Source organism: Ursus maritimus, unplaced genomic scaffold, assembly GCF_017311325.1.
Source record: "Ursus maritimus isolate PB19 unplaced genomic scaffold, ASM1731132v1 scaffold_11, whole genome shotgun sequence".
Lineage (NCBI taxonomy): Eukaryota > Metazoa > Chordata > Mammalia > Carnivora > Ursidae > Ursus > Ursus maritimus.
The window spans coordinates 52,781,728-52,808,217 of NW_024423453.1; the positions used below are offsets into that span (position 1 = coordinate 52,781,728).

Sequence of the window (26,490 nt, forward strand, 5' to 3'; positions counted from 1 at the left end):
AAAGAGGCTGCATTTTACGTTGGCCTGTTGATGTTGTGCGCTGATCTCTAAATTGTGCTAAATCACCTGGATGTGAATCCAGAGGAAATTTGAACGGAGATACACCAGTGTCCCAGGGGGCTGAGACCATATCTGCTTTAACATTATTTCACTTATCCTCTCTGTAATTTTCATAATTTTAGGCTGTCCTATGGAATATCAGTCCTGATTTAAAAGAATGAAGGATTTAGCAAGAGTTAAGAAGAGTTTTGAGTATCTTGTGACTTTTTAAACAATGCCTATTTATCATCTGGTGGGGAATTGGCAGTGATGTAGTAAATTAAAATACATAAAACAATTTTTTGTGGCCTACCAGTCTGCCTGACGTCTAGCCGCTGTAGGCTGCTGTATGGGAATTGATTAAAATTTGCTCATAGAGCATTAAGAAATAGTATTTTGACACCAAGTACTTAAATATTTTAATACTTTTTCAAGCATATGATATAAATGAAGTTTTTCTTTAGTGCATTTTGACTTCAGGCATATTTACACCAATATGTAAATAAGACATTTTAACTTTAGTCTTTTAAGAGGAAATGATTCCCTGACCAAGGACTTCTGTTTCACAGAATGTTTTAAATGTCACTGCAGGCTTGGAGCAAAACAGCACAGTTAAAGGAAAAGTACCTCTAAAATTCTCAGGGCAAAATGAAAAAAATCGAGTTCCCAGAGCTGCTACATCAAGAACCGAAAGAATATGGCCTGGAGGTGTTATTCCTTATGTTATAGGAGGCAACTTCACTGGTAAGATATTCCCAGAGTGTTTATTTTTATAAAGAAATATTATACAGATCAAGTGTGTATTTTTCCAGAGTACTAATATATAGAATATAGTATTAAATCAAACATGAGAAATACTTCACTCACCTCGGTTATTGGTTTAGAATGTCTTTGAAATTGAAAAATATCTTTAGTCTAGAGCTCTAAGAGTCTAAAGTACTGTTTTTAAACTGAGTTTCAAATGTGCCCACCAAGTCGGGAAGCTGATTTCTCTTCAACTGTCAGGAAGAATGTATGTCCTGTTGACAGAGCCTTGTACACACATATTTGTAGAGATAGTGAGCTTGAACCTTCTGATTATAAGGTGGGTGTCCATTCTTAAGAGTGATCACTTGTGGTGCTCTAGGCTAGTATTTGTTGGTTGATGAGAGTGATGGCGTCTGAACTGCCCAGCCAGACTCAGGATGGAGGAGCCAGCATGTAGCACTCTCCCCAAGGCACACACTTTACTTTATTAACATCCTGCCATTTTTCCAGGCAGTCAGCGAGCCATGTTCAAGCAGGCCATGAGGCACTGGGAAAAGCACACATGTGTGACTTTTATTGAAAGAAGTGATGAAGAGAGTTACATTGTATTCACGTATAGACCTTGTGGGTAAGTAGAACCAGGGCATGGCGTAAGCAAGTGTAGAAGGGGAAAAAGAAAATCCTGAGGTAGGAGTCATTTCTTAATATTTGCTTAGTTAGCATTTCCCCATGAGAAAGTTTGAATTTTATATAAGAAAATCTATTTTAAATAAATATAGTCTTTGATCGTAGACCTTTGTACATCTACTGCAAGCGTATTTCTCTACCACGTCAATTACTTTGCCTCATGTTGCAACTATAGCAATGGTTTTGCCACCGTCCCACTCATCTGAATTAGAAACTTCAATAATGTCATCTGGTGATTCTCTTGTGCTCCCTCTAAAACCTATGCAGTAATATTCCATTGATATTCATTGTATCTTTTGATTTCTACCTCCATCCCATGTCAGTGCCTCAGTCCATTCATGTTGTCATGTCACACCTGACCTATTCCAAATGCTTGACTGTCTTCCCACATCAATTTACTGCCACTAGTTTATCTTCAGAGAATACCGGTCAGAGCAAGACACCACCCTTTTTGAGATTCTTTAGTGCTCCCTCGTAGAGTGCCACTTTCTAGATTGGCTTCTTATGGGATAATAACAAACACTCTCCAAAACAACTGTTCCGTAAGTTGTGAAATGCTGTGTTCAATTTCAGTAGATATTTCTGCAGCAACGTGCTAATGAACATTATGATTATTCAGCCCATCAAAGAGAATATGGAGGGTTTTTTTTAACTTATTTAAAAAACGAAACATCCATGCCACTCTTTTAAGAGTGAAGAACATACATCAGTATCCCGGAACACATTTTGGGAAATGTTAGCCTGAGAATAAAATCCAAATTCCTTGATACAACATTTAAAGAATGCCATGAACTTACCACAACTTCCATGTGAAGCTTCTTCTGCCACCACATCCCATAATCTAGCCAAGTTACAGTAATAGCAGTTCTTCAAGCAACACTGTATACTTAAAGACTTTTTACTGTGAAAGGTCTCAAACTTCTCTCCCCTCTATCTTCAGTTAGTCAGAACTTACATTTAAATATTTGATTAAATTCAGATTGAACTTTTGCTTGTTTGGGAAGAATACTTGATAGCGTTTGCTGTCTCGACGTCGCATCCCTTCAGGTGGCACGTGGACTGGATGTAGCATTTCAGCGACACTGCTGTCAGTCTGTGGATTCCAGTGGTGATGGCCCAGTGCCTCCATTGTAAAAGTTCCCATCATTGCAAAATAGTGGGGATTTTCTAATGTTGTTCTTTCCTTTAAGTCCTTCTACATTTATTAGCCGGACTCCTCTACAAAGAGGAATTTTCTCTCATCAGCTCAAACTACTTGAATACCCTCTAGTATAGTTTATAAAAGGAAGTAAAAATAAATGCTTCATTCCTTTGGAGGAAAGAGTTCTTGCCTCAATCACATATATATTTTTTGGGAGAAAATGTATATGTCACTAGGTATTGGGGGAGGTTTGTGTCATCTGGCTTCGTTCTACCACATAGTCCTAGAACATTTAACCTCACTTAAAAAGTAATGGATTTTAATTTTGACCCTATCTGAGTGACACTGAGAAAAATTATACATTACTGCCTTTCTATATAGCTTTGGATAATGCCATAATTTTTTAGTTTTGACTTATTCAAGTAATGTTTTCTTCCAAATTACTAAATTTTAGCTTGACAAGTTTTGGTTACATTTGAAATGCCTCCTAGTTCTTGATATCTATTTAATATTTAAAAGGTCCAAATCTAGACTCTCCTTCCTTCCTTTTGGTTATCTAATAGGAATGGATATAGCTCTAAATACATAATGTAGTCAGATCAATACATCTTTCCTTTATCTTTACCACCCTTCAATTTTGTAAAGCAAACACAAACAAAACACTGGCATTCATTATTTTATTGCTAAATTTCTGTTTGTAACAAACTCATATTTATACTCATTTTCTTTCACTAATTTGGCTTTTTTCAAAATTTTTCATTTTACTTGTTTTGTTCTGCTATCTTTTCCCATTTGCCATCATTTCTCGATGTGTTTGCTCGTGCTTTTCTGCTTCCTTGGAATGCCTTTGCTTCCATTTTCGTCCTTGGAAATCATTCACATATTTCTTTCTCACCCATTTCTGAGCTGCCCTCAATGCGATTTTGCTCTATCTTCAGCTGTATTAGCTACATTTCCACCATTGGTTCATATGTCCACCTTCATCTGTGATGACAGGCTGCTTATCTCTTTATCCCTCATGACATGCAGTGCACTGCTTTATAGATAAGTGATCAAGAAAATATTGACAATTTGCACATCAGCTAAAGCACATTGTATGTAATTCTAAAAGAAAACGTAAGAATTTAAAGAGGTATTGAAAGGCATGTACATTAACAGTGGCTTTACTGATTTTAGAGAAACAGAAACTGAAGTTGTGAATTGCCCTCAAATGCTTAAATCTGTAATTGCACTCCTGAAATCAAACTTTTGGGTATTTATATATACATATGATTGTGACTGTTATAGTACTAATGTTGCATTTGGTGATTTGTACTCCATTTCCTTATATTGTATTTTCAATGATAGAAGGATGATACATTTTATAGGAATTGATGATTGGCTTGGTAATCATTCTAACCATTTTGTGACTTCTGAATTTCATTTGGAATTACTGTTGGCCATAATTTCAGGAAATAGTTATTTTTTTATCATTATGGGGATTTTTCTATGATAATGCCGCATTTATATCTCATAAAAAATTAATCGAAATTATTAAGGAGTTTGGCAGTTGGTGTTGCACAAAATACTGAGGGCCACTGCAGTATTGATGTCAAGTCAAACACGTAACGCTTTTATTGGACTTTGATATTGTGTCCCTTAGAGATGTTGCATAGAGGGTATTGCATTTAATAATATCTAGTGTAAATCTTCATTGAATATGGAGAGCACTGTACCAGTTCTACTTCTGGCTTTAAGATGGTAGGCAGACACACCTTACCACTTCATATCACTTTTACCCTTTTTTGGCGGGTGGGGAGATATTTTATTTATTTATTTATTTATTTAGATATGGAGAGAGAGCACAAGCAGGAAGAGGGACAGAAAGAGAGGGAGAGAGCATCCCAAGCGGACTCCACACTGAGTGTGGAGCCCAATGCGGGGCTCCATCTCACGATGCTGGGATCATGACCTGAGCTGAAATCAAGAGTTGGATGCTTAACCAACCAAGCCACCCAGGCTCCCCTCACTTTTATTATTTTGATTTTTAGCTTACCCATTAAGTTAGGCAACTTGCAGCTATTGTAGTTTTTAAAATAAAAGCTAAAATAATGTCCTCCATATTTATAGGAGAATTATTAAATATGGATCCACTTGTACCATTTAGAACATTGTATTTCCCACCTTATTCTGCTACAACAGGTTTTATTCAATACATACTTATTGGGTGTCTAATTCCATATCAAGTCTTTGGTAGATGGGAAAATGACAAAATTTTAAAAAGCAAAAGGTAAAGGTCAGAACTTTTTGGCATATGATATCTTTGATCCCTCTTCAATGGGACATATGCTTCAACTCTCCCTATGTTGGCAGAACGTTTGAAGTTAACTATAAATATTTTTTCAATGAATATTTATTGTTATCAGAGGCATTTATTTTATAAGATGATTAATTATTATCAGCAAAATGTGAGATCACTTTATAAAAACTTGTTCGATTTCTTTGTAAGTCAGAAATTTATATAGCTGAATTTATTACTTTTGTCTATTATGCAACTTTATATTGCTGAATATCCTCTTTTTTTTAAAGTATAACTTTATTTTTTTACAGTGTTAACATTAGTTTCAGGTGTACAATATAGTGATTAAACAATTCCATACATCACCTGGTGCTCATCACAACAAGTGGCCTCCTTAATCCCCATCACCTACTTAGCCCAATCCCTACCCTCTTTCCCTCAGTTTGTTCACTATAGTTAAGAGTCTGTTTCTTGGTTTATCTCTCTTTCTCTCTTTTTATCTCTTTGCTCATTTATTTTGTTTCTTAAATTCCACATGTGAATGAAATCATATAGTATTCGTCTTTCTCTGATTGACTTATTTCACTTAGCATAATACTCACTAGTTTCATCTATGTCATTGCAAATAGCAAGATTTCATTCTTTTTTATGGCTGAATAGTATTCCATTGTGTATATATCTACCACCTCTTGTTTATCCATTCATGGGTCAAGGGACACTTGGCTGCTTCCATATCTTGGCTATTGTATTGTAAATAATGCTGCTGTAAACACGAGGTGCGTGCATCCCTTTGAATTAGTGAATTGTATTCTTGGGTAAATAAGTAGTTCAATTGCTACATTGGAGGGTAGTTCTATTTTTAACTTCTTGAGGTACCTCCATACTGTTTTCCAGAGTGGCTGCACCAGTTTGCATTCCCACCAACAGTGCATGAGGATTACTTTTTCTCCACATCCTCTCCAGTACTTCTTATTTCTTGTGTTGTTGATTTTAGCTATTCTGACAGGTGTGAGGTGATATCTCATTGTGGTTTTGATATGCAATTTTCTGATGATGAGTGATGATAAAATCTGTTCATGTGCCTGTTGGCTATCTGAATATCATCTTTGGATAAATGTCTGTTCATGTCTTCTGCCCATTTTTTAATTGGATTATTTGGTTTTTTGGTGTTGAGTTTCATACGTTCTTATATATTTTGGATAGTAGCCCTTTATCAGATATGTCATTTGCAAATATCTTCTCCCATTAAGTAGGCTGCCTTTTAGTTTTGTTGACTGTTTTCTTCACTGTGCAAAACCTTTTTATTTTGTTGTAGTCCCAATAGTTCATTTTTGCTTTTGTTTCCTTTGCCTCAGGAGACCTGTCTAGAAGAAAGTTGTTATAGCCAATGTCAAAGAGTTTATTGCCTATGTTCTCCTCTAGGATTTTTATGGTTTCAGGTCTCACATTTAGGTCTTTAATCCATGAATATCCTCTCTCCCCTACTACATTGTTTCTTGAACAATCTTACTTTTTTCCTATCTGCTAATTTTTAATGAATCCTTTAACAACTAACCAAACAAATACGCTTAGGATTAACTTATTTAGCTATTTTCTAGATTTTGTGTTTTAAATTGTATTTAACTTTGGTCAGTTTATTTATTCAGATTATGGCAACAATTACTTATTCATCCTAACCTATTGAATTTTTATTTTGTGCCACTTTTTACTGTACTAATTTTGGGGACTATAAAATTGATTGTTAGGTGTTTTTCTCTGTTGGAAGGTTACAGTTAGGCAGAGAAGGTGTGATAGCTAGGATTCTTGCTTGCAAACAATAGAGGCTGGTTAATTTAAGCAGAAAAGAAATGACTTGTTGGATTGTTAGATAATTTATAGAATTACACCAATGGGAAAGTGTGGTGGAGGGAGGTATCTCAGGAAGAGCATTTTTAACCCCTGGTCACAAGCATCTTCACCAGTGCTTTGGATGCTCCCTGCTAACCACCAGAGTCTTAGCTCTCTCCTACACTTAGGAAATCTGTTCTTTCAACAAATATTTATTAATTAATTTATTTCAAAAATGATCTTTTTCCAGTTTTATTACAATATAAATGACATAGAACACTGTATTCATTTAAGGTGCATACCATGATGAGTTGATACATGCATACTTTGTGAGATGATTCCCACAATAAATTTAGTTAACAGACATCACCTCACATAGTTGCAACACTTATATCTTCTTGTGATGAGAACTTTTAGATCTGCTCTCTTAGCAACTTTCAAGTATATGATACAGTATTATTAACTTCAGTCACCATGCTGTACGTTACATCTCCAGGACTTATTTATCTTATAACTGGAAGTTTGTACCTTTTGACCCCCTTCACCCATTTGACCACCCTCCCACCTCCCACCCCAAACTGTTCTCTGTATCTTCTGAGCTGTACTATGTGCCTGACTATATTTTAGGGGCTAGAGATATCAGTATACAAAGCATGTAAGTTGTCTGCCCACAAATAGCTGACATTCTAGGATGGAGAGTCAGAAAAAAAACATGAAAATCTATGAAATATAAAAATGTATTAATAGACTATAAGTTCTAGGACAAAGAGGAAAGCAATGTAAATGGGATAGAAAGGCATTTGCACAAGAACTTGAGAAAGAAGATGAAATGAGCCATATGGCTATGTGGGAGAACAGAGGTCCCGACAGAAGAAATAGCCAGGAAAAAGGCTTTAAGGAAAGAACATGTCTGTATGCTGAAGGCACAGCCAGGACACTGCATGGCTCAGGAGGAGTGAGTTGCAGGAGCAGTTGTAAGAAATGGGACTGGATGGTAAGACATTTGTGTGTGAAGATCGTGTGGGATCTTACAGTTATTTGTAAGTACTTTAGATTTTTCTCTGAGTAAAAGAGAAAGCTTGTATTAGTCTGCTGACATGATTTATGTCACTTAATACATGACCCTTCGATCCTAGTGGCTTCAAGTAACAAACAATTACTCCTTGTTTATACTGCCTGTCTATCACTGGTTGGCTGTGTCTCTCTCCAGAGTTTTCACTTTAGTATTCAGTCTGATGGAGGAATTCTCTTCAGAATATTGCAGTTGTGGCAGATGAAACAGAGACAATATTGCCAAACATATTGACTATTAAAGGTTCTCCCTAGAAATTACACAAACAGTTCATGCTCACATGACATTATCCAGAGCAAGTCACGTGACCAAACTCAGCATCAGTGGAGTAAGGAAGTTTGAGTATCTTCCAGTGAGGGGTAAAGAATATTTTTGAACATTAACACAATTTGCCATAGAACCATTGGAGAATATTGGGTAGAGAAGAGTCATAATCTGACTTTAAATTTTTAAATTATCTCAGTGTCGAGAAAAGACTGCTGTGGGGAGGACATCTTCGTGGATGTCATGATAGATTATTTAATAGGCAAAATCCAAAGGTGCTTTGGTTGTCCGGTCTGAGGCAGAAGTAAGGAATAGTAGGTTTTAGATTACCTGATTACTTTCTATGGCTTAGGGAGAGGTGTGGCTTCCTATTGATGGCAAAAGTTTTTCTTGAGAGGACAGATCTTATAGTGGTCAAGATTTAAAAGCAGCACACAAATTAGAAATAAAAAAAATCAAAAGCTATACACAAGAAAATGGCATCAACCTGAGTGATATTTGAAACTAAGATAATACCTAGACATGCTTAAACCACATTTTTGTAGACCTCACATATTACCCTGTCATTCCATACCTAATTATATGTGTATGTATTTAGTTATTTATTCATCTAAGCATCCAGAATTATTCTCTCCTTAGAACCATAGGAATCAAACCACCACATTTTTCTTCTTTCACAGGATCATTATAAAAGTCAGTGGAAAATGTATTTTTGTTTTCTGTTATGGAATCCATCTTATTTATTGGAAATTGCTATGGGTGAAATTATGCTTAAAAAAGGTGTTTTAGATTAAATAAGTCGACCGCATTGCTTGACTATCTCCCAGATTTTGATTTGCGAAGTATTTTCTTCTTTGAATATAACCAGCAAGAATGACTCAGTGTGTGTAATTTAGTTGCTATATAATCATCAGATATTTTAGTTTAACTACTGTTGCTCTATGGTAGCAAATGATTCAGTTTAAATCTTTCCAAAATTTGCAAATTTTTTGTTTTTCTACATCTAATACTTTACTATTTGGGTATGTAATAAATATATGTGTATAGATTGAAGCATAGTATTAAAAATGGGGGCAAAAACAAAATTTCCTGATTTTTTTCCCTACCAGTTACCTCTTTTTTTCTATTATTGATTTATTAAGCTTCATTAACTGTTATAATAGATTCATAAATAAGTGTATGGTGTAAGTTAAGATGCTTAAGGCATTTAAAGCCTACAGAAATAATTGGAATGACAAATATTTGTATTTGTGAACAATCAAAAGGACTATCAAATATACTTACTCTGGAAACTGAAAATTTGTGAAATTCCTTTTAATATTTGAGCAATTAATTTTTGGCAATTTTCTCAGTGTTTGGTGTCTGGTGCATCATGATTGCCAACTATTCAAGACCAATTATTTACTGCCCTCTATTGCTGTCTCAAGTGGCGATCCTACATATAAACCTATTTTAATGTAAACCCCAATTATTAAAGTTTTAGATACAATTTTATTCATATTTGCAAATCTTATAATTCTACCAGTTGTTGGTTTTTCTCCACCAGTTAGCTATTAACCTTAGAAAATTTACCTTTTGAAACTAGTTTTCCTCCATTGATTCCTTCTTTTAAAAGTTTTCTTCTTCAAAATAAATTCTCCCATGGGTAGGAAAAATAACTTTTTTTGATTAACCGTCTTTCTTTTGTTCTTTTGTTATTTTTATTTTGTTTGTTTTTTTTAGACAGGGGGGATGAGGGCAAGAGGGAGAGGGAGAGAGAAAGAGCAAATCTTAAGCAGATTCTGCACTAAGCATGGAGCCTGACGTGGGGCTCGATCTCACAACCCTGAGATCATGATCTGAGCCTAAACCAAGAGTCAGGTGCTTAACTGACTGAGCCATCCAGGCGCCCCTAATTCTTTTTTTCTTAAAGCAGGAAAATAAACTTTGTTTTTATATTCAAAACTGAAATAATGGATTATTGCCAGATAACCATCGTGACAGGGTAGTTACCTAAATAATGTAGATGGATTGTGAGACTAAAAAACTGTACTAGAAATAATCGTGGGTTGGTAAATCTTGAGTCTAACTATATGTTTAAAGTGCATTAATCACCATCATAGATATTTTATTTTCTAATATCTTCTGAACACTCCTAATAATGATTTAAGGCATATCTTCTGTTGTAAGTATTAGTGAAAAAGCACTTCCAGTGATTATGTGGAGACTTTTGTTGTCTATACATTTACCAGGACTAGAAATTAGCCATATGTATCGATGAAAGGCTGCTCTGCCTCTGAGTGTGTTGGACTTTGTAGTTGATCATAATTCTTGACAAGTTTCACTGTCCTGTAATTAATCCATCATTGCCACCCCATCTCTGTTTTCTCTGTTATTGTAGATGCTGCTCCTATGTAGGTCGGCGGGGAAATGGACCTCAGGCAATCTCTATTGGCAAGAACTGTGATAAATTTGGAATTGTTGTTCATGAATTGGGCCATGTGATAGGCTTTTGGCATGAACACACACGACCAGATCGAGATAACCATGTCACTATCATAAGAGAAAACATCCAGCCAGGTGAGAGGTTTCAGAATATGTTGGGTTTAAGGTTGATGGAATATCTTTTAGTAGTGTTTATACTATTTGTGAATGAACTTTTTCTTAAAAGTGTGAACTGATTTTTTTTAATATGGTAGAATCAAGATTTTGTTGGATAAAAAATATGCCCATGATGGTGTTACATTTTAATTTTTTTTTTCCTTTAGACTGGATGATTTTATATGCTTTTTTGGCTTGCTTTTTTTTTTTTTTTTCTTAAGGTTTAGCTGTTTTATTTCTAAACTTCTGTGCTTTCCAAGAATGGGTGTAGGCTACTGAACCATAAATTAATATTATTTAATTTTTAAAGCATTTTTAATACTTAGCTCTATAATCTATGTGGTAGAGATTAAGAAAGGATCCAGGGTTTGGCATGAAACGTGCTGCTACCATAGAAATCTGTATTATACCAGGGACATTTCTGGAGAAAATTTCAGGGAAATGAATCATTTCCAGGGTAGTCTAAATAGTTTCTTTGAGAGTTCTCCTTAAACTACCCTAAAGATAAATTCTTGAGAATTTTTTCAGTAGTTGAAATATCATATATAATGAAAATTTAATTTTCTCTGATAGCTGATATGTGATAATAACTTTATTTTAAAGCTTTTTTATTTAACTTTCATAAATTAATAAAGATCATTACATTTCAGTTACCAAAAGAAAAATTCTGTTTTTTTGGAACTGCCTTATAAAGTCATATGGATTTCAAGCATTAGGAAAGTAAAAATGCATCCTTATTTCCTTATTCATGTCAAGTTTTAAGTTACAAACATTGAATTCCTTAGAATTTCTTGTAATTAGAAGTATTGATCTATGTATTTGCTCATCACATATTTGGTGCTAATTATTTATTGAGACATTATTAGATGTTGAAAATGCTGTCATGAAAAATACAAAGCTTAATGTGGGGTATGTGCATATATATAAATGATTGCAAGTGGGTGAGAAAAGTGATAATAGTCATATGGTGAGAATACCACAAAGTCCAAGTAACATATGACAAAATGCCTTGGCAAGTCAAGGGAGATGTCCCAAAGGAACTGAAATTTAGAAGTAAAGTATAAGTGTTCAAAGTGCAGAGAAGAGAGATAGAATTTCTAAGCTGAAAAAACATCATGATGATGGCTATAATTACAGAAAATGGAATCATTTTTATTTGCTCATTATGGTTGCATGGTAAATTACAAGTGGGAGATTAGTTGGTAATTACCAAAGGAGGTTGAATCATAGGGAATCTTCTATACAAAGCTAGGGAACTTAGCTTTTATCTTTTAGCTACTGGAGAATAATCGGGGATTGATAGCAGAACAAGTTCAGATTTAAAAAAAAGGAAAAAATAATTCTTTCAGCTTTGGGATCATTAACTGAGAATGGGGAAGTGGAAGTAGGGAAGATGAACTTAAGGAAACCTATAAGAAGATTAAATAAGTAGTTTATAAAAGATGACTAAGTCCTCAGTCAAGGAAGTGCAATTCAAGAATAAAAGGGAATAACCTTTCAAAAATATTTTAAGAGGAACACTAACATATGAGGGAAAATCTTCAAGGTTTTATTTTTAAGCAACAGGATGGATGGTGGCACCATCAGATGAAGGAAGCAACATGGTTTTTAGAGTAAGATAGAGAAATAATGATTTTATTTAGCATATCCTTGATTTTGAGAAGCCTTTGGATTATTTAAATGGAGATGTTTACTATACAAAGCAAAAGTGAGTCTAAAATTTAGGCTATATCTAGAAATAGACATTTAATTGTATATTTGACTATCTAGGGAAACACTGAAGGGAGAATAAAAATACAGCTGAGGATAGAAAATGGGGAATAGCTATATTTAAGCAACATTTTGCAGAAAATCCCCCAAAAGACTAAGAAGGTTTGGTAAAGAGGTAGAAGAAAAATCACTGAATGTGATGTCCCGGGGAAGAGATCATTTCAAGAATGATAAAGTAGGAGAAGAGGAGAGGGTAGTTCAAGATGGCAGTGTAGGAATATCCTGAACTCACCTCCTCCCATGGACACAACAAACTACTGCTACACGGAGAATAATTTCTCTGAAAAAGTCCTGATAACTAGATGAACACTGTGCCTCCACAACAAAGGATAAAAGGGCTATGACGAGATGGGTAAGAGAGGTAGAGACACACCTGCTGCCCAAAACTCCAATTCTAGGCATGATGACCCATAATCAAAAGAGATCTCAAAAGTACAGCACTTTCTCCTGAGAAGTAAGAGGTTGACACCTCAACCTTTGGGTCCTGTACTGGAAAGATGAGCCCCTCAAACATAAGACCATCAAGGATTATATCCAGGAGAAGAAACAACTAGGGAAGAGAGAACCTGCTCTGAAGGGGCTCGCATGTAGACTCAGTCATCCCAGGACCCAGTGCAAAAGCAGCAGTTTGGAAAGCACCTGGTTCATATGTGAAGCAGACTCAATTACTAATCTTAAAGTGATCACTAGAGAGGCAGAAACATGTTGGGACTCTCTCCAGGGACAGAAGCACTGGCAGATGCATTTTTGCAATTTCATTCTACCTTGCTAATGCCAGTACTAGTGGGTGTTATTTTGGCAATCTCCCTCTAACCTGCTAGTGCAGGTAGGTGTACCACACCTCACCATGCCCCAGCTATGCCATAGCCAGCTGGGAGAGCACCCTGTATCACACCAGAACCATGTCACAGCCAGCCAGGCAAGAGACCTGCCCTTCCAAGCCATAGATTTACGACAGCTAAGCAAGTGCCCCACTCCTCCTGTGCCATAGCTGTACCACTGCAGGGCAAGCATCTTGCTTTCTTCTGTCCCACAGCCATGGCTCTGCCACAGCTTAAAAGTTACATGCACCCCACTCAGGGGATACCTCTGGAGTGCCTGGCTCTAGTAGCCCGGGAGATTATGCTCCTGGGCCTCACACATCATATTCTACAAAAGGCCAATTCTTCAAGATTGGGAGAGGTAGCTGCTCTGTGAATCAGGCAAAATGATACAAAGACATCTGTTTCAAATGAAAGACAAGACAAAACCTTAGAAAATGACCTTAATGAAACAGAGGTAAGTAATCTACCAGCTAAAGAGTTCAAAGTAATGATCATAAAGATGCTCACTGACCTAGGGAGAAGAATGGGTGAATACAATGAGAACTTAAACAAAGAGATAGAAAATATACGAAAGTACCAAATAGAAGTTACAGAGCTTAAGAATACAATAACTAATGAAAAATACACTAGAGGGGTTCAACAGGAGACTGGATAAAGCAGAAAAATGGTTTAGTGAACTGGAAGACAGAGCAATGGAACTCACCCAGAGTTGCAAAAAGAAAAAGGAATTTAAAAAGGTGGGATACCTTAAGGACTTATGGGACAACATCAAGCAGAATAATAGCTGCATATAGGGGTCCTAGAAGGAGAAAAGAGAGAGCAAGGGACAGAAAACTTATTTGAAGAAATCATGGATGAAAACTTCCCTAATCTGGGAATGAAAACAGACATCCAGATCCAGGAAGCTTATAGAGTTCCAAACAAGATGAACCCAAAGATATTTACACCAATACACATTATAATGAAAACGTTGAAAGTTAAATATGATAAGATAATCTTAAAATTAGCCAGAGAAACAAGCTCGTTATATACATGGGGAATCCCATAAGGCTATCAGCAGATTTTTCAGAAGAAATTTTTCAGGCCAGAAGAGGGTGGCATGACCTATTCAAAGTACTGAAAGGAAAATAAAAAACAAAAAACAAAAAACTTCTGACCAATAATACTCTACCCAACAAGGCTATCATTCAGAATTAAAGGAGTGATAAAGAGTTTTTCAGACAAATAAAAGCTAAAAGAATTCATCACCATTAAACTGGCCTCACAAGAAACTGTAAAAGGACTTCTTTAAACAGAAAAGACATGATGGTAATTAAGGACAATGAAGCATATGAAAGTAAAAATGTCACTGGAAATGGTAAATGTGTAGTAAAGGCAGTGGATTAATAACTGATAAAACTAGTATGAAGGTCAAAAGAAAAAGGTAGTCAAATTAACTAAAACTAAAATAATTAGTTAAAAGATACATAAAATAAAAAGATTGAAAATGTGACATCAAAAACAAAATATGGGGGGGGAAGTAAAAATGTAGTTTTGGAATGTATTCAAATTTAAGTTGCTATCAACTTCAAATAGACTATTAAATACATAGGGATGTTATATGTGAACCTCACGGTAACCACAAAGCAAAAACTTATAGTGAATATCCAAAAGAAAATGAGAAAGGAATATAAATAACACTGAGGAAAGATATCAAACCACAAGGATAGAGAGAAAGAGGAGAAAGGAACAGAGAGGAATTATAAAAACAGCCAGAAAATGGTCAACAAAATGGCAATAAGTACATACCTATCAATAATTACTTTACATGTAAATGGACTAAATACTAAAATCAAAAGATATAAAATGGCTGAATAGTTTAAAAAATACACATCTATATGCTGCCTGTAATAGACTCACTTAAGAACTAAACACACACAGATTGAAAGTGAAGGAATGGAAGAAAGATATTCTGTGCAAATGCAAATGAAAAGAAAGCTGGTTAGCTATACTCATAGACAAAATAGATTTTAAAACAAAGACTAATAAATGATAAAAAAAAGGGGGGGGCATTGCAAAATGTTAAAGGCGTCAATACAGCAAGAAGATATAACGCTTATGAATGTATATGTAACCAACATAGTAGCACCTAAATACACAAATATTAACATACCTAAAGGGAGAAATTAACAGTAATACAATAGTAGTAGGGGACTTTAAGACCCCACTTCATCAATGGATAGATCATCCAGACACAAAATCAGTTAAGAAAGAATTGGCTTTAAATGACACATTTGGTCAGAAGGACTTAGAAGATAGAGCATTCCATTCTAAAGCAGCAAAATACACCTTCTTCTAAGTGCACATGGAACATTCTCCAGGATAGATCAAATGTTAAGTTGCAAAACAAGTCTCAGTAAATTCAAGAAGATTGAAATCATATCAAGCGTCTTTTCTGACCACAATGGCATGAAACTAGAAATCAATTACAAGAAGAAAACTGAAAAAAAACAACAACACAAAAATGTGGAGATTAAACAACATGTTACTCAACCACTGAGTCATTGGAGAATTCAAAAGAGAAATTAGAAAAATAACCAGAAACAAAAGAAAATAGAAATACGATATACCAAAATCTATGGGTTGCAGCAAAAGTGATTATAAGAGGTTAAGTTCATAGCAATACAGGCCCGTTTCAGGAAACAAACAAACAAAAAAACTCAAACAATCTAACTTTACACCCAAAGGAACTAGAAAAAGAAAAAAAAATGAATCCAAAGTTAGTAGAAGGAAGGAAACAATAAATGAAATAGAACTTAATAGATAATAGAAAAGATCAATGAAACTATAAGCTGGGTCTTTTTTTTTTTATTTAAGATTTCATTTATTCATTTGAGACAGAAAGATACAGAGAGAGAGCATGAGCAGGGGGAGAGGCAGAGGGAGAAGCAGACTTCCTGCTGAGCCAGGAGCCTGACGCGGGGCTCGGTCCCAGGCCCTGAAGATCATGACCTGAGCTGAAGGCATACGCTTAACCATTTGAGCCACCCAGGCACCCCTAATCCGGGTCTTTGAAAAGATAAACAAAATTGATAAACCTTTAGCTAGACTCACCCCCCCAGAAAAGAGAGAGAGAAAGAGAGGACTCAAATAAATAAAATAAAAAATGAAATAGAAGTTATGGGTGTCACACGCAAGTAATGAATCATGGAACTTTACATCAAAAACTAGGGATGTACTGTATGGTGACTAACATTATATAATAAGGGGCGCCTGGGTGGCACAGCGGTTAAGTGCCTGCCTTCGGCTCAGGGCGTGATCCCGGCGTTCTGGGATCGAGCCCCACATCAGGCTCCTCCGCTATGAGCCTGCTTCTTCCTCTCCCACTCCCCCTGCTTGTGTTCCCTCCTCGCTGGCTGTCTCTATCTCTGTCGTATAAATAAATAAAATCTTTAAAAAAAAATTATATAATAAAAAATATTATTATTAGAAAAAAAAAGAAGTTATAACTGATACCACAGCAATTCGAAGGATCATTAGACACTATGAACAATAATAGATAAGCGAACATAGAGGAACTGGTTATGTTCCTAGAAACATATAATCTTCCAAGACTGAATCATAAGGAAATAGAAAATCTGAATATTATAGTAATTACTTATAAGGAGATTGAATCAGTAATTTAAAAGACCCTTTTATCCCAGGACCAGAAAGCTTCATTGGTAAATTCTACTGAACATTCAAAGAACATGTAATGCTTATCCTTCTCAAACTATTCCAAAAAAAATTGAAGGGGAGGAAGTGCCTCTGAACTCATTTTACTAAGTCAGGATTACTCTAATACTAAAAGCAGATGAGGACACCGCACAAAAAAAGAAAATTGCAGGCCAATATCTTTGATGAATATAGATCCAAAAATCCCCAATAAAATATTAGCAAGCCAAATTTGACAATACATTTAAAGGATCATGCACTGGGATCAAGTGGAATTTATTCCAGGGATGCAGGGATGGCTCAACATGCACAAGTTAACCAATGTGATATAGCACAATAACAAAAAACAGAAATCATATGATCATCCTGTAGATACAGAAAAATCACTGACAAAATTAAACAACCATTTGTGATAAAACTCTTAACAAAGTGGGTATAGAGGGACTGTACCTGACATAATAGAGACCATATATGACCATCCCACAGCTAGTATCACACTCAATGGTGAAAGCTGGAAGTTCTTCCTGTAAGATCAGAACAAGACACTTTTGCCACTGTTATTCAAAGTTGCATTGGAAGTTCTAGCTACAACAATTAGGTCAGAAAAAGAAATAAAAGTCATACAGTTTGGAAAGGAGGAAGGAAAACTGCCACTATTTATAGATGACATAATGGTATTTGTAGAAAACCTTAAAGGCTCCATCAAAAAACTTTTAGTGCTAATAAATGAATTAAGTAAATTTTACAGGATACAAAATTAATGTATAAAAATATGTTGTGTATCTGACACTAATAAGTTATCCGAAAGAGAAATCAGGAAAACAATCCTATTTACAGTTGCATCAGAAGGTATAAAATACCTTGGGATAAATTTAACTAAGGAGGTAAAAGACCTGTAGACCGAAAACTATAAGTCACTAATGAAAGAAATTGAAGACAATACAGATAAGTAAAAACATATTCCATGTTCATTGATTAGAAGAATTAATATTGTTAAATATTGTTAAATACTACCCAAAGGAATATACAGATTCAATGCAATCAATGGCATTTTTCACAGACCAAGAACAAATAATTCTAAAATTTGTATGGAGTCACAATAGACCTCTAATACAGAAAGCAACCTTGAGAAAGGAAAACCAAACCAGAAGTACCATACTTCCTGATTTTAAACTATACTACAAAACCGTAGTAATCAAAACAATATAGTATTGGCTTATAAACAGCCGCATAGATCAGTGGAACAGAATAGAGAGCCCAGAAATAAACCTATATCTATCTATCTATCTATCTATCTATCTATCTATCTATCTATCTATCTATATGTGTGTGTATATATATACACATATATACATATATGTATGTAGATATATATGTATATCTATCTGCATATGTGTGTATATATATCTATATATAAGCAGTTAATCTACAGCAAAAGGAACACAAATATACAGTGAGGAGAGGATAGTCCCTTCAATAAATGGTGTTAGGCAAACTGAACAGCTACATGCAAAAGAATGAAACTGGACCACTTTATTACGCTATACACAAAAATTAACGCAAAATAGATTAAAGACAAATATAAGACCTGAAACCATAAAATTCCTAGATAAAAACATTGGCATAAGCTCCTTGACATTAGGCTTAGTGTTATTTTTTGTTGTTGTTGTTTTTCTTGTTTGTTTGTTTGTTTTTGGATCTGATTGCAAATGCAGGGGTAACAAAAGGAAAAAGAAATGGATCTACATCAAAGTATAAAAGCTTCTGCATAGTGAAAGAAACCACAAATGAAATGAAAGGCAACTTGCTGAATGGGAGAAGACATTTACAAATCATATATCTGACAAGACGTTAATATCCAAAATATATAAAGAACTCATACAAATTAATAGCAACAATATAATCTGATTAACAAATTGACAGAGGCTCTGAATAGACATTTTCCTGAAGAAGGCATACAGATGGGCAACAGGCACATGAAGATGCTCAACACCACTAATCATCAATAATTAATGCAGGGAAATGCAAATCAAAACCACAAAGAGGGGCGCCTGGGTGGTTCAGTCGTTAAGAGTCTGCCTTCGGCTCAGGGCGTGATCGCAGCATTCTGGGATCGAGCCCCACATCAGGCTTCTCCGCTGGGAGCCTGCTTCTTCCTCTCCCACTCCCCCTGCTTGTGTTCCCTCTCTCGCTGGCTGTCTCTATCTCTGTCAAATAAATAAATAAAATCTTAAAAAAAACCACACACACCACAATGAGATAGTACCTCACACTTGTTAGAATGGCTTTCATCAAAAAGACAAGAGATGACAAATCTTGACAAAGATGTAAAGAAAACGGAACCGTCATGCACTGGTGCAGCCACTATAGAAAGCAGTATGGAGGTTCTTCAATAAACTAAAAATAGAACTACCATATGATCCAGCAATTCTACTTCTTGTTGTCTATCCAAAGAAAACAAAAACACCAATTCAAGAAGACTTATGCATCCCTGTGTTCATTGCAGCATTCTCAGCAATAGTCAAGATGGGAAAACAACCCAAGTATCCATCAATAAAATGAATGGATAAAGAAGACATCACACACACACACACACACACACACACACACACACACACACGTATATCACTCAGTCATGAAAAAGACTGAAATCATGCCTTGAAGGTATTATGCTAAGTGAAATAAGTCAGACAAAGAAAGACAAATGCCACATGATTTCAGTTCTAAGGGGAATCTAAAAAACAAAACAAACGAACACATAAAGCAAAATAAAACTAAGACTCATAAATACAGAGAATAGAGTGGTGGTTGCCAGAGGGGAGGGGACTTGGGAATATGAAATAGGTGAACAGGATCAAGAAGTACAAACTTCCAGTTATAGAAAAAGAAAGTCATGGAGATGTGATGTACAGCATAGGGAATTCAGACAATATTTTATTAACTTTGCATGGTGATAGATCGTAATTAGACGTATTATTGTGGTGATCAGTTTGCAGTGTATACAAGTGGTGTTGTACACATGAAACTAATATAATATTGTATATCAAGTATATATCAGTTTAAAAAATGACGAAATCATTTGTGTTGCTGATTATCAAAGAGAAATACAGAAAATGTTTAGTTCCAATATAGGAGACTCAAATGCCTGAGCCAGCTATCAAAGTTCATCTTACTGTATATCATTAGGAAAGAAATAAAGCGGAAATAATATTTCTGAAAATGATTTCAACTACCAATTAAATGAGTAGAAGTTTGCTGTTAACCATAGTTATTAGGTTTCTTTTATTACATGGAGAAAACATCTTATAAAGGAAGTAACTTTCAAGAATGATTCTTGCTCTTAATAATAGGACTCCATTTTAACATAAATATGTACTTAAGCAAGAAATATATAAGTAGGATATAAATATATAATACTTAACATGGTGCTTAGCAATTATGGCTATTCATACCTTGGGTGACTCAACATTAAGGCCAATAGAAAAGAAAGAATTATTGTGTGAGATTTCCTGAGTATTTGGAACTACTGTCACAGGGCAATTCTAGTATGAAAGAGGTCATGTCATGTTGGAGGTTAATCTTCAACAAATTTATGGCTTGCTCTGGCTCAGAAACTTAAGATCAACTGTAATTCAAGGGCAATGTCTAATAAGTGCAGACTTTAGCCTCACATATTATATGCAAAATTAGTAGCTACAGTAGGAACCAAATTGGTGTAAAGATCGGATTACTTTAATCCATTTTAGACTACTCCTTCAAGAAGAAGGCTTATCATCTTTTTTTTTTTTTTTAATTGTTTAGGGTAAGTTCCCCTGGTGCTCTATATCTCTGATCCTCCTCCCTTTTTTCATAAAACAAGTTCAGTTTTCTTTATTTGGACCACGTATGGCCATATTGTTTTTATTTAGCACCAAACAATGAGTCATCTTCATGTTAAGGCCTCAAAGTATATGACTGAAATTGTTTTAATGGCCCACTTTCGGAAATTTTCATAAAACATGTTGCTTTAACTAGAGAGTATCTTCCCATATTGTGCTTGAAGTTGAAATCTCCAGTGGGTTATAGATTAATGTCCATAAAATCAGCTCCATAGCTTTATAAAAATCTCACCTTAGAATTGGATATGTTAAAATATACTTGTTCTTCCTTATGGAGAAGAATGTTGTTAATGGTTGCTTTTAGAAGAGATTGGCAAGAATGCAGGATTTTTCCTGAAAATGGTTATAATACAGACAGATACATCAGAGATTTGGGGAACACATACTCCAGCGTACAGGCTGGTTAGTTCATTAATGTGTGAAGTCATTAAAAGGTAGACTAAAACACTTTAGCCTGGGACTTTGGTTCTGTAGCTTCGGGATGATTCTTCAATCCTTAATGCTCACGTGAGTATACTGGATTTCCTTCTCGCAGAGATACTATGCTCTGGTATCACTCAATTTCTTTAGTCTTTTGGAAAATTTTTCATTAATGTAATATTTGTGTTTTTCATAGTCATATGGCAGTTGGAATAGAAACCTGGTTAGAGGAGTGTTGTAATAGTTCCATTCTGAGTTGCAACCTTGAATTTGAAATTCTGAGAACTCATCTTTACATTTGGATCGTTCAAAACTTCTGAAGTTACATAAACGCAGCCATCTTCAGCTACTGAGATGGAGAAAACGGAGTCACTGAGGCCTGAATTCTGAGGGAATTCTCTGTTTCTGGAACCATTGCCATAGATCAACATAGAGAAGTCTGTTATTTTCAGATTTCAAGAAACAGTATAGCAATACAGTTATAAATAGCCAGTTGAGAAACCCGCTAAAATGAAAATGTCCAGAAGTTTTGACATTTTGACAGTTGTGAAAAGTAAAACAAGAATAAATACATTGTTAAGTTCTGAAGCACATTCTTCTTGATCAAAAAGCCCTCCAAATGGAGGTTGGAATAGATTCATCAGAGAGAATCTTGTCTCCTTTCCGAATGAACTCTGCTGCTGGTGTTTTACCGTTAGTGACCAAGCCGCACAGCCAAAGCCTGCAGTGTTGCATGTCCGTACAAATACTGCTTTTATGTTTTCTCAGTGTTTCATAGAAAGACTCTAAAGCAAATACAAAGGTGATTTTTTGTTGATCTAGACAAATGTAGTCATAAGAGAAAGGTGGGGACTCATTAGATAAAGATGTAGCTTTTTTATGATCTTCCTGCAGTACTGAAAAAAAGCAGTGAGATTTTAGAGAAACAAATATTATAAGAACGTAAAATGTATAAATGGAAAAAAACCCAGAGTATGCTTGTGGTCATCCAGCTTTTTCTTTGGAAAATTGATTTGTTGATCAAATTCAGTATTACTTTTTCAGTGTGATACGAAGTGAAAACAGTAGGACCGGAGGCATACCTTTGCACGTAGCTGGGTGTTCGCAGATAGCTGCAACCAGCCTTTCGTCAAGAGCACGTGCACGCCAAGGAGGGGCTCTTCTCTTCTTTTCTCTGTGGGTGAAAACGCTTCTGAAATGTTTGTGACTGATTCTTAGGTCAAGAGTACAACTTTCTGAAGATGGAGCCTGGAGAAGTGAACTCACTTGGAGAAAGATACGACTTTGACAGTATCATGCACTATGCCAGGAACACCTTCTCAAGGTTGGAGTCTCAGGTTATACCTTTTGACTTTTAATTCCTTTCGACTTTTAATTCCTTTCCTCTGTGTGACTCCTGACAAAGCTATGTTTAACATTAGAACTAGAACCGCTTTCAAATACTGTTGCCATTAAGTCAAGAATACCTGACTGGTATTTATATCCAACACTAGCATTTGAGGTTTTAAAAAGATACTTTCACACTTCCTATCAGATGCATAAATTCAGAGTGAAAATTAAAATGGTATGAATTATTTAAACTATTTTGCATTCCTAAATCACTTTAAAAAGTCCAACTAAAATGATTATTAAACTAATCGGCATATTAAATTGGCTTAGCATTATTTAATGAAAATTAGGCCTTCACAAATCAAATAGGGTACTTGGCTGTTGAGTTGGAATGTCTACTGTCTATGTGACTGCTGTTTTCTACTCGGTATTTTCTACTACTCAAGCACTAGTTATGCCAATTTAATTCCCAAACAACATATTATGAAGATATTTTACTTCATATAATTTTGAATTTCACAACTTATTAATCTTAAGTTCATTTCATTAAAAATTGAATGCTGTTTTTAATAATAATATTTTTGTATTATATAATGTTAGTCACCATACAGTGCATCCTTAGTTTTTGATGTTAAGTTCTATGATTCATTACTTGCGTATAACACCCAGTGCACCATGCAATACGTGCCCTCCTTAATACCCATCTCCAGCCTATCTCATTTCCCTCCCCCCTGCCCAGAAGCCCTCAGTTTATTTCCCAGAGTCCATAGTCTCTCATGGTTTATCCCCCTTCTGTTTATCCCCCCTTTCTTCTTCTCTTTCTTGTCCTACGGATGAATGCTATTTTTAAAGAACGTAATAAATTTCGGTTTCAGTTACTTTATTCTAAAGATGATGTCATTAGGCAAATAGTTCCCAGGTAAGGAGTTTGGATCTGTCAAACCATTGAAGTCATCCCCTTTCCATTTTTATGCCTATTTTACACTCCTGTACATTCCAACTCATTTTTTTTTGCCCATTTATGTCCATTTCACAATTCATCGAACATCTGTTTCTAAAGGCAAGGTTGGAAAGAAGATAAAAAATTCAAATTAATACCCACTCTTTAAAACTTTAAAAAAAAAAAGATTTTATTATTTTTAAAAATGATCTCTATACCCACAGTGGGGCTTGAACCTACAACCCTGAGATGAAGAGTCATGTGCTCTACCTACTGAGAAAGCCAGGCGCCCCCTAAAAAAATTCCTGATAAAAAGTAAAGAAAAATATGTCAGTGAACTCCTAATACTTGAATACATTTTTCAATTATACTTTTTTACAAAGACAAAGCTGTATTATTGAAAAAATTGAGAGTTAACTGTATTTAATGTAACTATTAATGATATTTAATAATTATTTTCTACTGAAGTACATATATATGTGTGTGTGTGTGTGTATACATATTTGTTTAAATATAATAACGACCCATATACTTATTGTTTCTGGAATTGAATTTAAGTTTTGTTAGAAATACAGCCATAAATTTGGCCTGAAATTAATCTTAAAGAGCTATAAAACTTTTTTTAAGGTCAATGCTTGGAATTGAGTTTTCTGTAGAAACATGTAACAAATGGGATTTGGGTCCCAGTTCAGCCAAGGCACCTCTCATATACTACTGAATTATTTAGAACTAAACTGACTTTTGATTCTTTGGAACACAGGAGGTAGTGGAAAGTAGAGAAGATAATTCATTCTTTCTGTCTATGATAGATGATGAATCTATACCAAAATTTAAAAAATATATTTCCCCTCATTCTGTATTTCTTTTACATGTTTACATTGTTTCTTTTCCTTCTTTTCCATAGATCATTCTGCTCTTGCTACCTGCAGTCCATCATCCCCACCCCCTCCACCAAGGTGCTGCATGCCAAGCAGCCTTTACCTATTGCTTTGTCTTACTGTTTCAAAATTATCCTATTCAGTTTTCCTAATGAACTTATATTCTTAGAGTGAAAGTAACTATACCTGTTAGAAGAGTTGACCCAACCAACATTATTATATTGTTGATCATTAAAGAGGGTGTTTATTAACTTGTACATATATTTAAATAACTGAATTCCAGGAGATAAAATATTTGGCACAGTTCTTAGCCACCACCTTCAAAGTATTTGAAGTTTTGTGTGTGCATGTGTGGTTAAAAACACACAACATAAAATTTGCAATCTTAACTATTTCTAAGTGTATAGTGTAGTAATGTTACGTATATTCACATGATTGTGAAACAGATATTCACAACTTTTTCATCTTGCAAAACTGAAACCCTATGCCCATGCCCATTAAACAACAGTGCCTCATTTTCCCCTCTTGGCAGCACTTGGTAACTATTCTACTTTGTGGTTCTGTGAATCTGGTTTTAGATATTTTAGATACCTCCTTAAATAGAATCATAAAATATTTGTCTTTTGTGCCTGGCTTATTTCACTTAGCACAGTGTCGTCAAGGTTGTAGCATGTGACAGGATTTCCTTCTGTTTTAAGGCTGAATAATATTCCATTGTAGGTATATGCCATATTTTGTTTATCCATTCATCCATTGATGGACATTTGAATTGCTTCCATTTGTTGGCTATTGTGTATAGTGCTGCTATGAATATGGGTATGCAAATATCTTTCCCAGACCCTGTTTTCTATTATTTTGCATATATACCCAGAAGTGGGATTGCTGGACCATATGGTAGTTCTATTTTTAATTTTTTGAAGAAACTCCATGATGTTTTCTGTAGTAGCTGCACCATTTCACAATCCCACAGCAGTGCGCAAGGCTTCTAATTATTCCATATCCTTACCAACATGTATTATTTTCTGTTTCTTTTTTTTCCTTTTCCTTTTTTTTTAAATAGTAGCCATCCTAATTGGTAGGACACGATGTTTTATTGTGGTTTTGATTTGCATTCTCTGATGATTAATGATGTTGAGCATTTTTCATATGCTTTCTGGCCATTTGTATATCATCTTTGGAGAAATGTCTGTTCAATTCTTTTGCCTGTTTTAAAGTAAGATTATTTAATTTTTTGTTGAATTGTAGTATTTCTGTATATATTCGGTCTCCTTACATATGTAATTTGCAAATATTTTCTTTTTTTTTTCATCTTTGCTGCATAGTAGCTTTTTAATTTGATGTAGTTCCACTTACCTATTTTGCCTTTGTTAATTGTGCTTTGGTGTCATATCCAAGAAATCATTGCCAGATCCAATGTCATGAAGCTTTTCCTCTATGTTGTCATGTAAGAATTTTATAGTTTTGGGGTTTGTGTTTAGGTCTTAAACTGGTTTGAGTTAATTTTTGTACATAGCTTAAATAATCATCTAACTTCATTCTTTTGCTCATGGATATTCAATTTTCCCCAATATCATTTGTTGAAAAGATTGTTTTTTTCCTGTTAAGTGGTTTTGGCACCCTTGTTGAAGATGATTTACTATATTCACTAAGGTTTATTTCTGAGATTCCTATTCTATTCCATCGGTCTGTCGGTCTATCTTTATACCAGTATCACACTGTTTTGATTACTTTAGCTGTGTAATGTGTTTTGAAACCAGGATGTGTGAGTCCTCCAACTTTGTTCTTTTTCAAAATTTTTTGGCTATTTGAGGTTCTGTGAGATTCCATATGAATTTTAGGACTTTTTAATTTCTGCAATAAATGCCGCTGGGATTTTGATAGAGATTGTGCTGGAACCATAGATCATTTTGAGTAGTGTGGACATCTTAACAAACTAAGTTGTCTAATCCATAAGCAATGGAATGTCTTTCCATTGATTTGTGTCTTCTTTAATTTCTTTCAGCAATGTTTTGCAATTTTTAGTGTACAAATCTTTCACCTTTTTGGTTGGGTTTATTCCTAAGTGCTTTACTCCTTTTAATGCTATTCTAAATGGAATTATTTTTCTTAATTTCCTTATCAGA

At 34.9% G+C, this 26,490-nt stretch overlaps 1 protein-coding gene across 1 annotated transcript in view; it reads left to right on the forward strand.

Annotated features, from left to right (window-relative positions):
- TLL1 (tolloid like 1) overlaps positions 1 to 26,490 on the forward strand; it is a 136,954-nt gene that overhangs the window by 23,962 nt on the left and 86,502 nt on the right. Inside the window, exons 4-7 of the mRNA XM_040625543.1 lie at positions 631 to 783; positions 1,297 to 1,414; positions 10,436 to 10,614; positions 22,439 to 22,544. Coding sequence (XP_040481477.1) covers positions 631 to 783; positions 1,297 to 1,414; positions 10,436 to 10,614; positions 22,439 to 22,544 — 556 coding nt within the window. The remainder of the gene's footprint in view (positions 1 to 630; positions 784 to 1,296; positions 1,415 to 10,435; positions 10,615 to 22,438; positions 22,545 to 26,490) is intronic.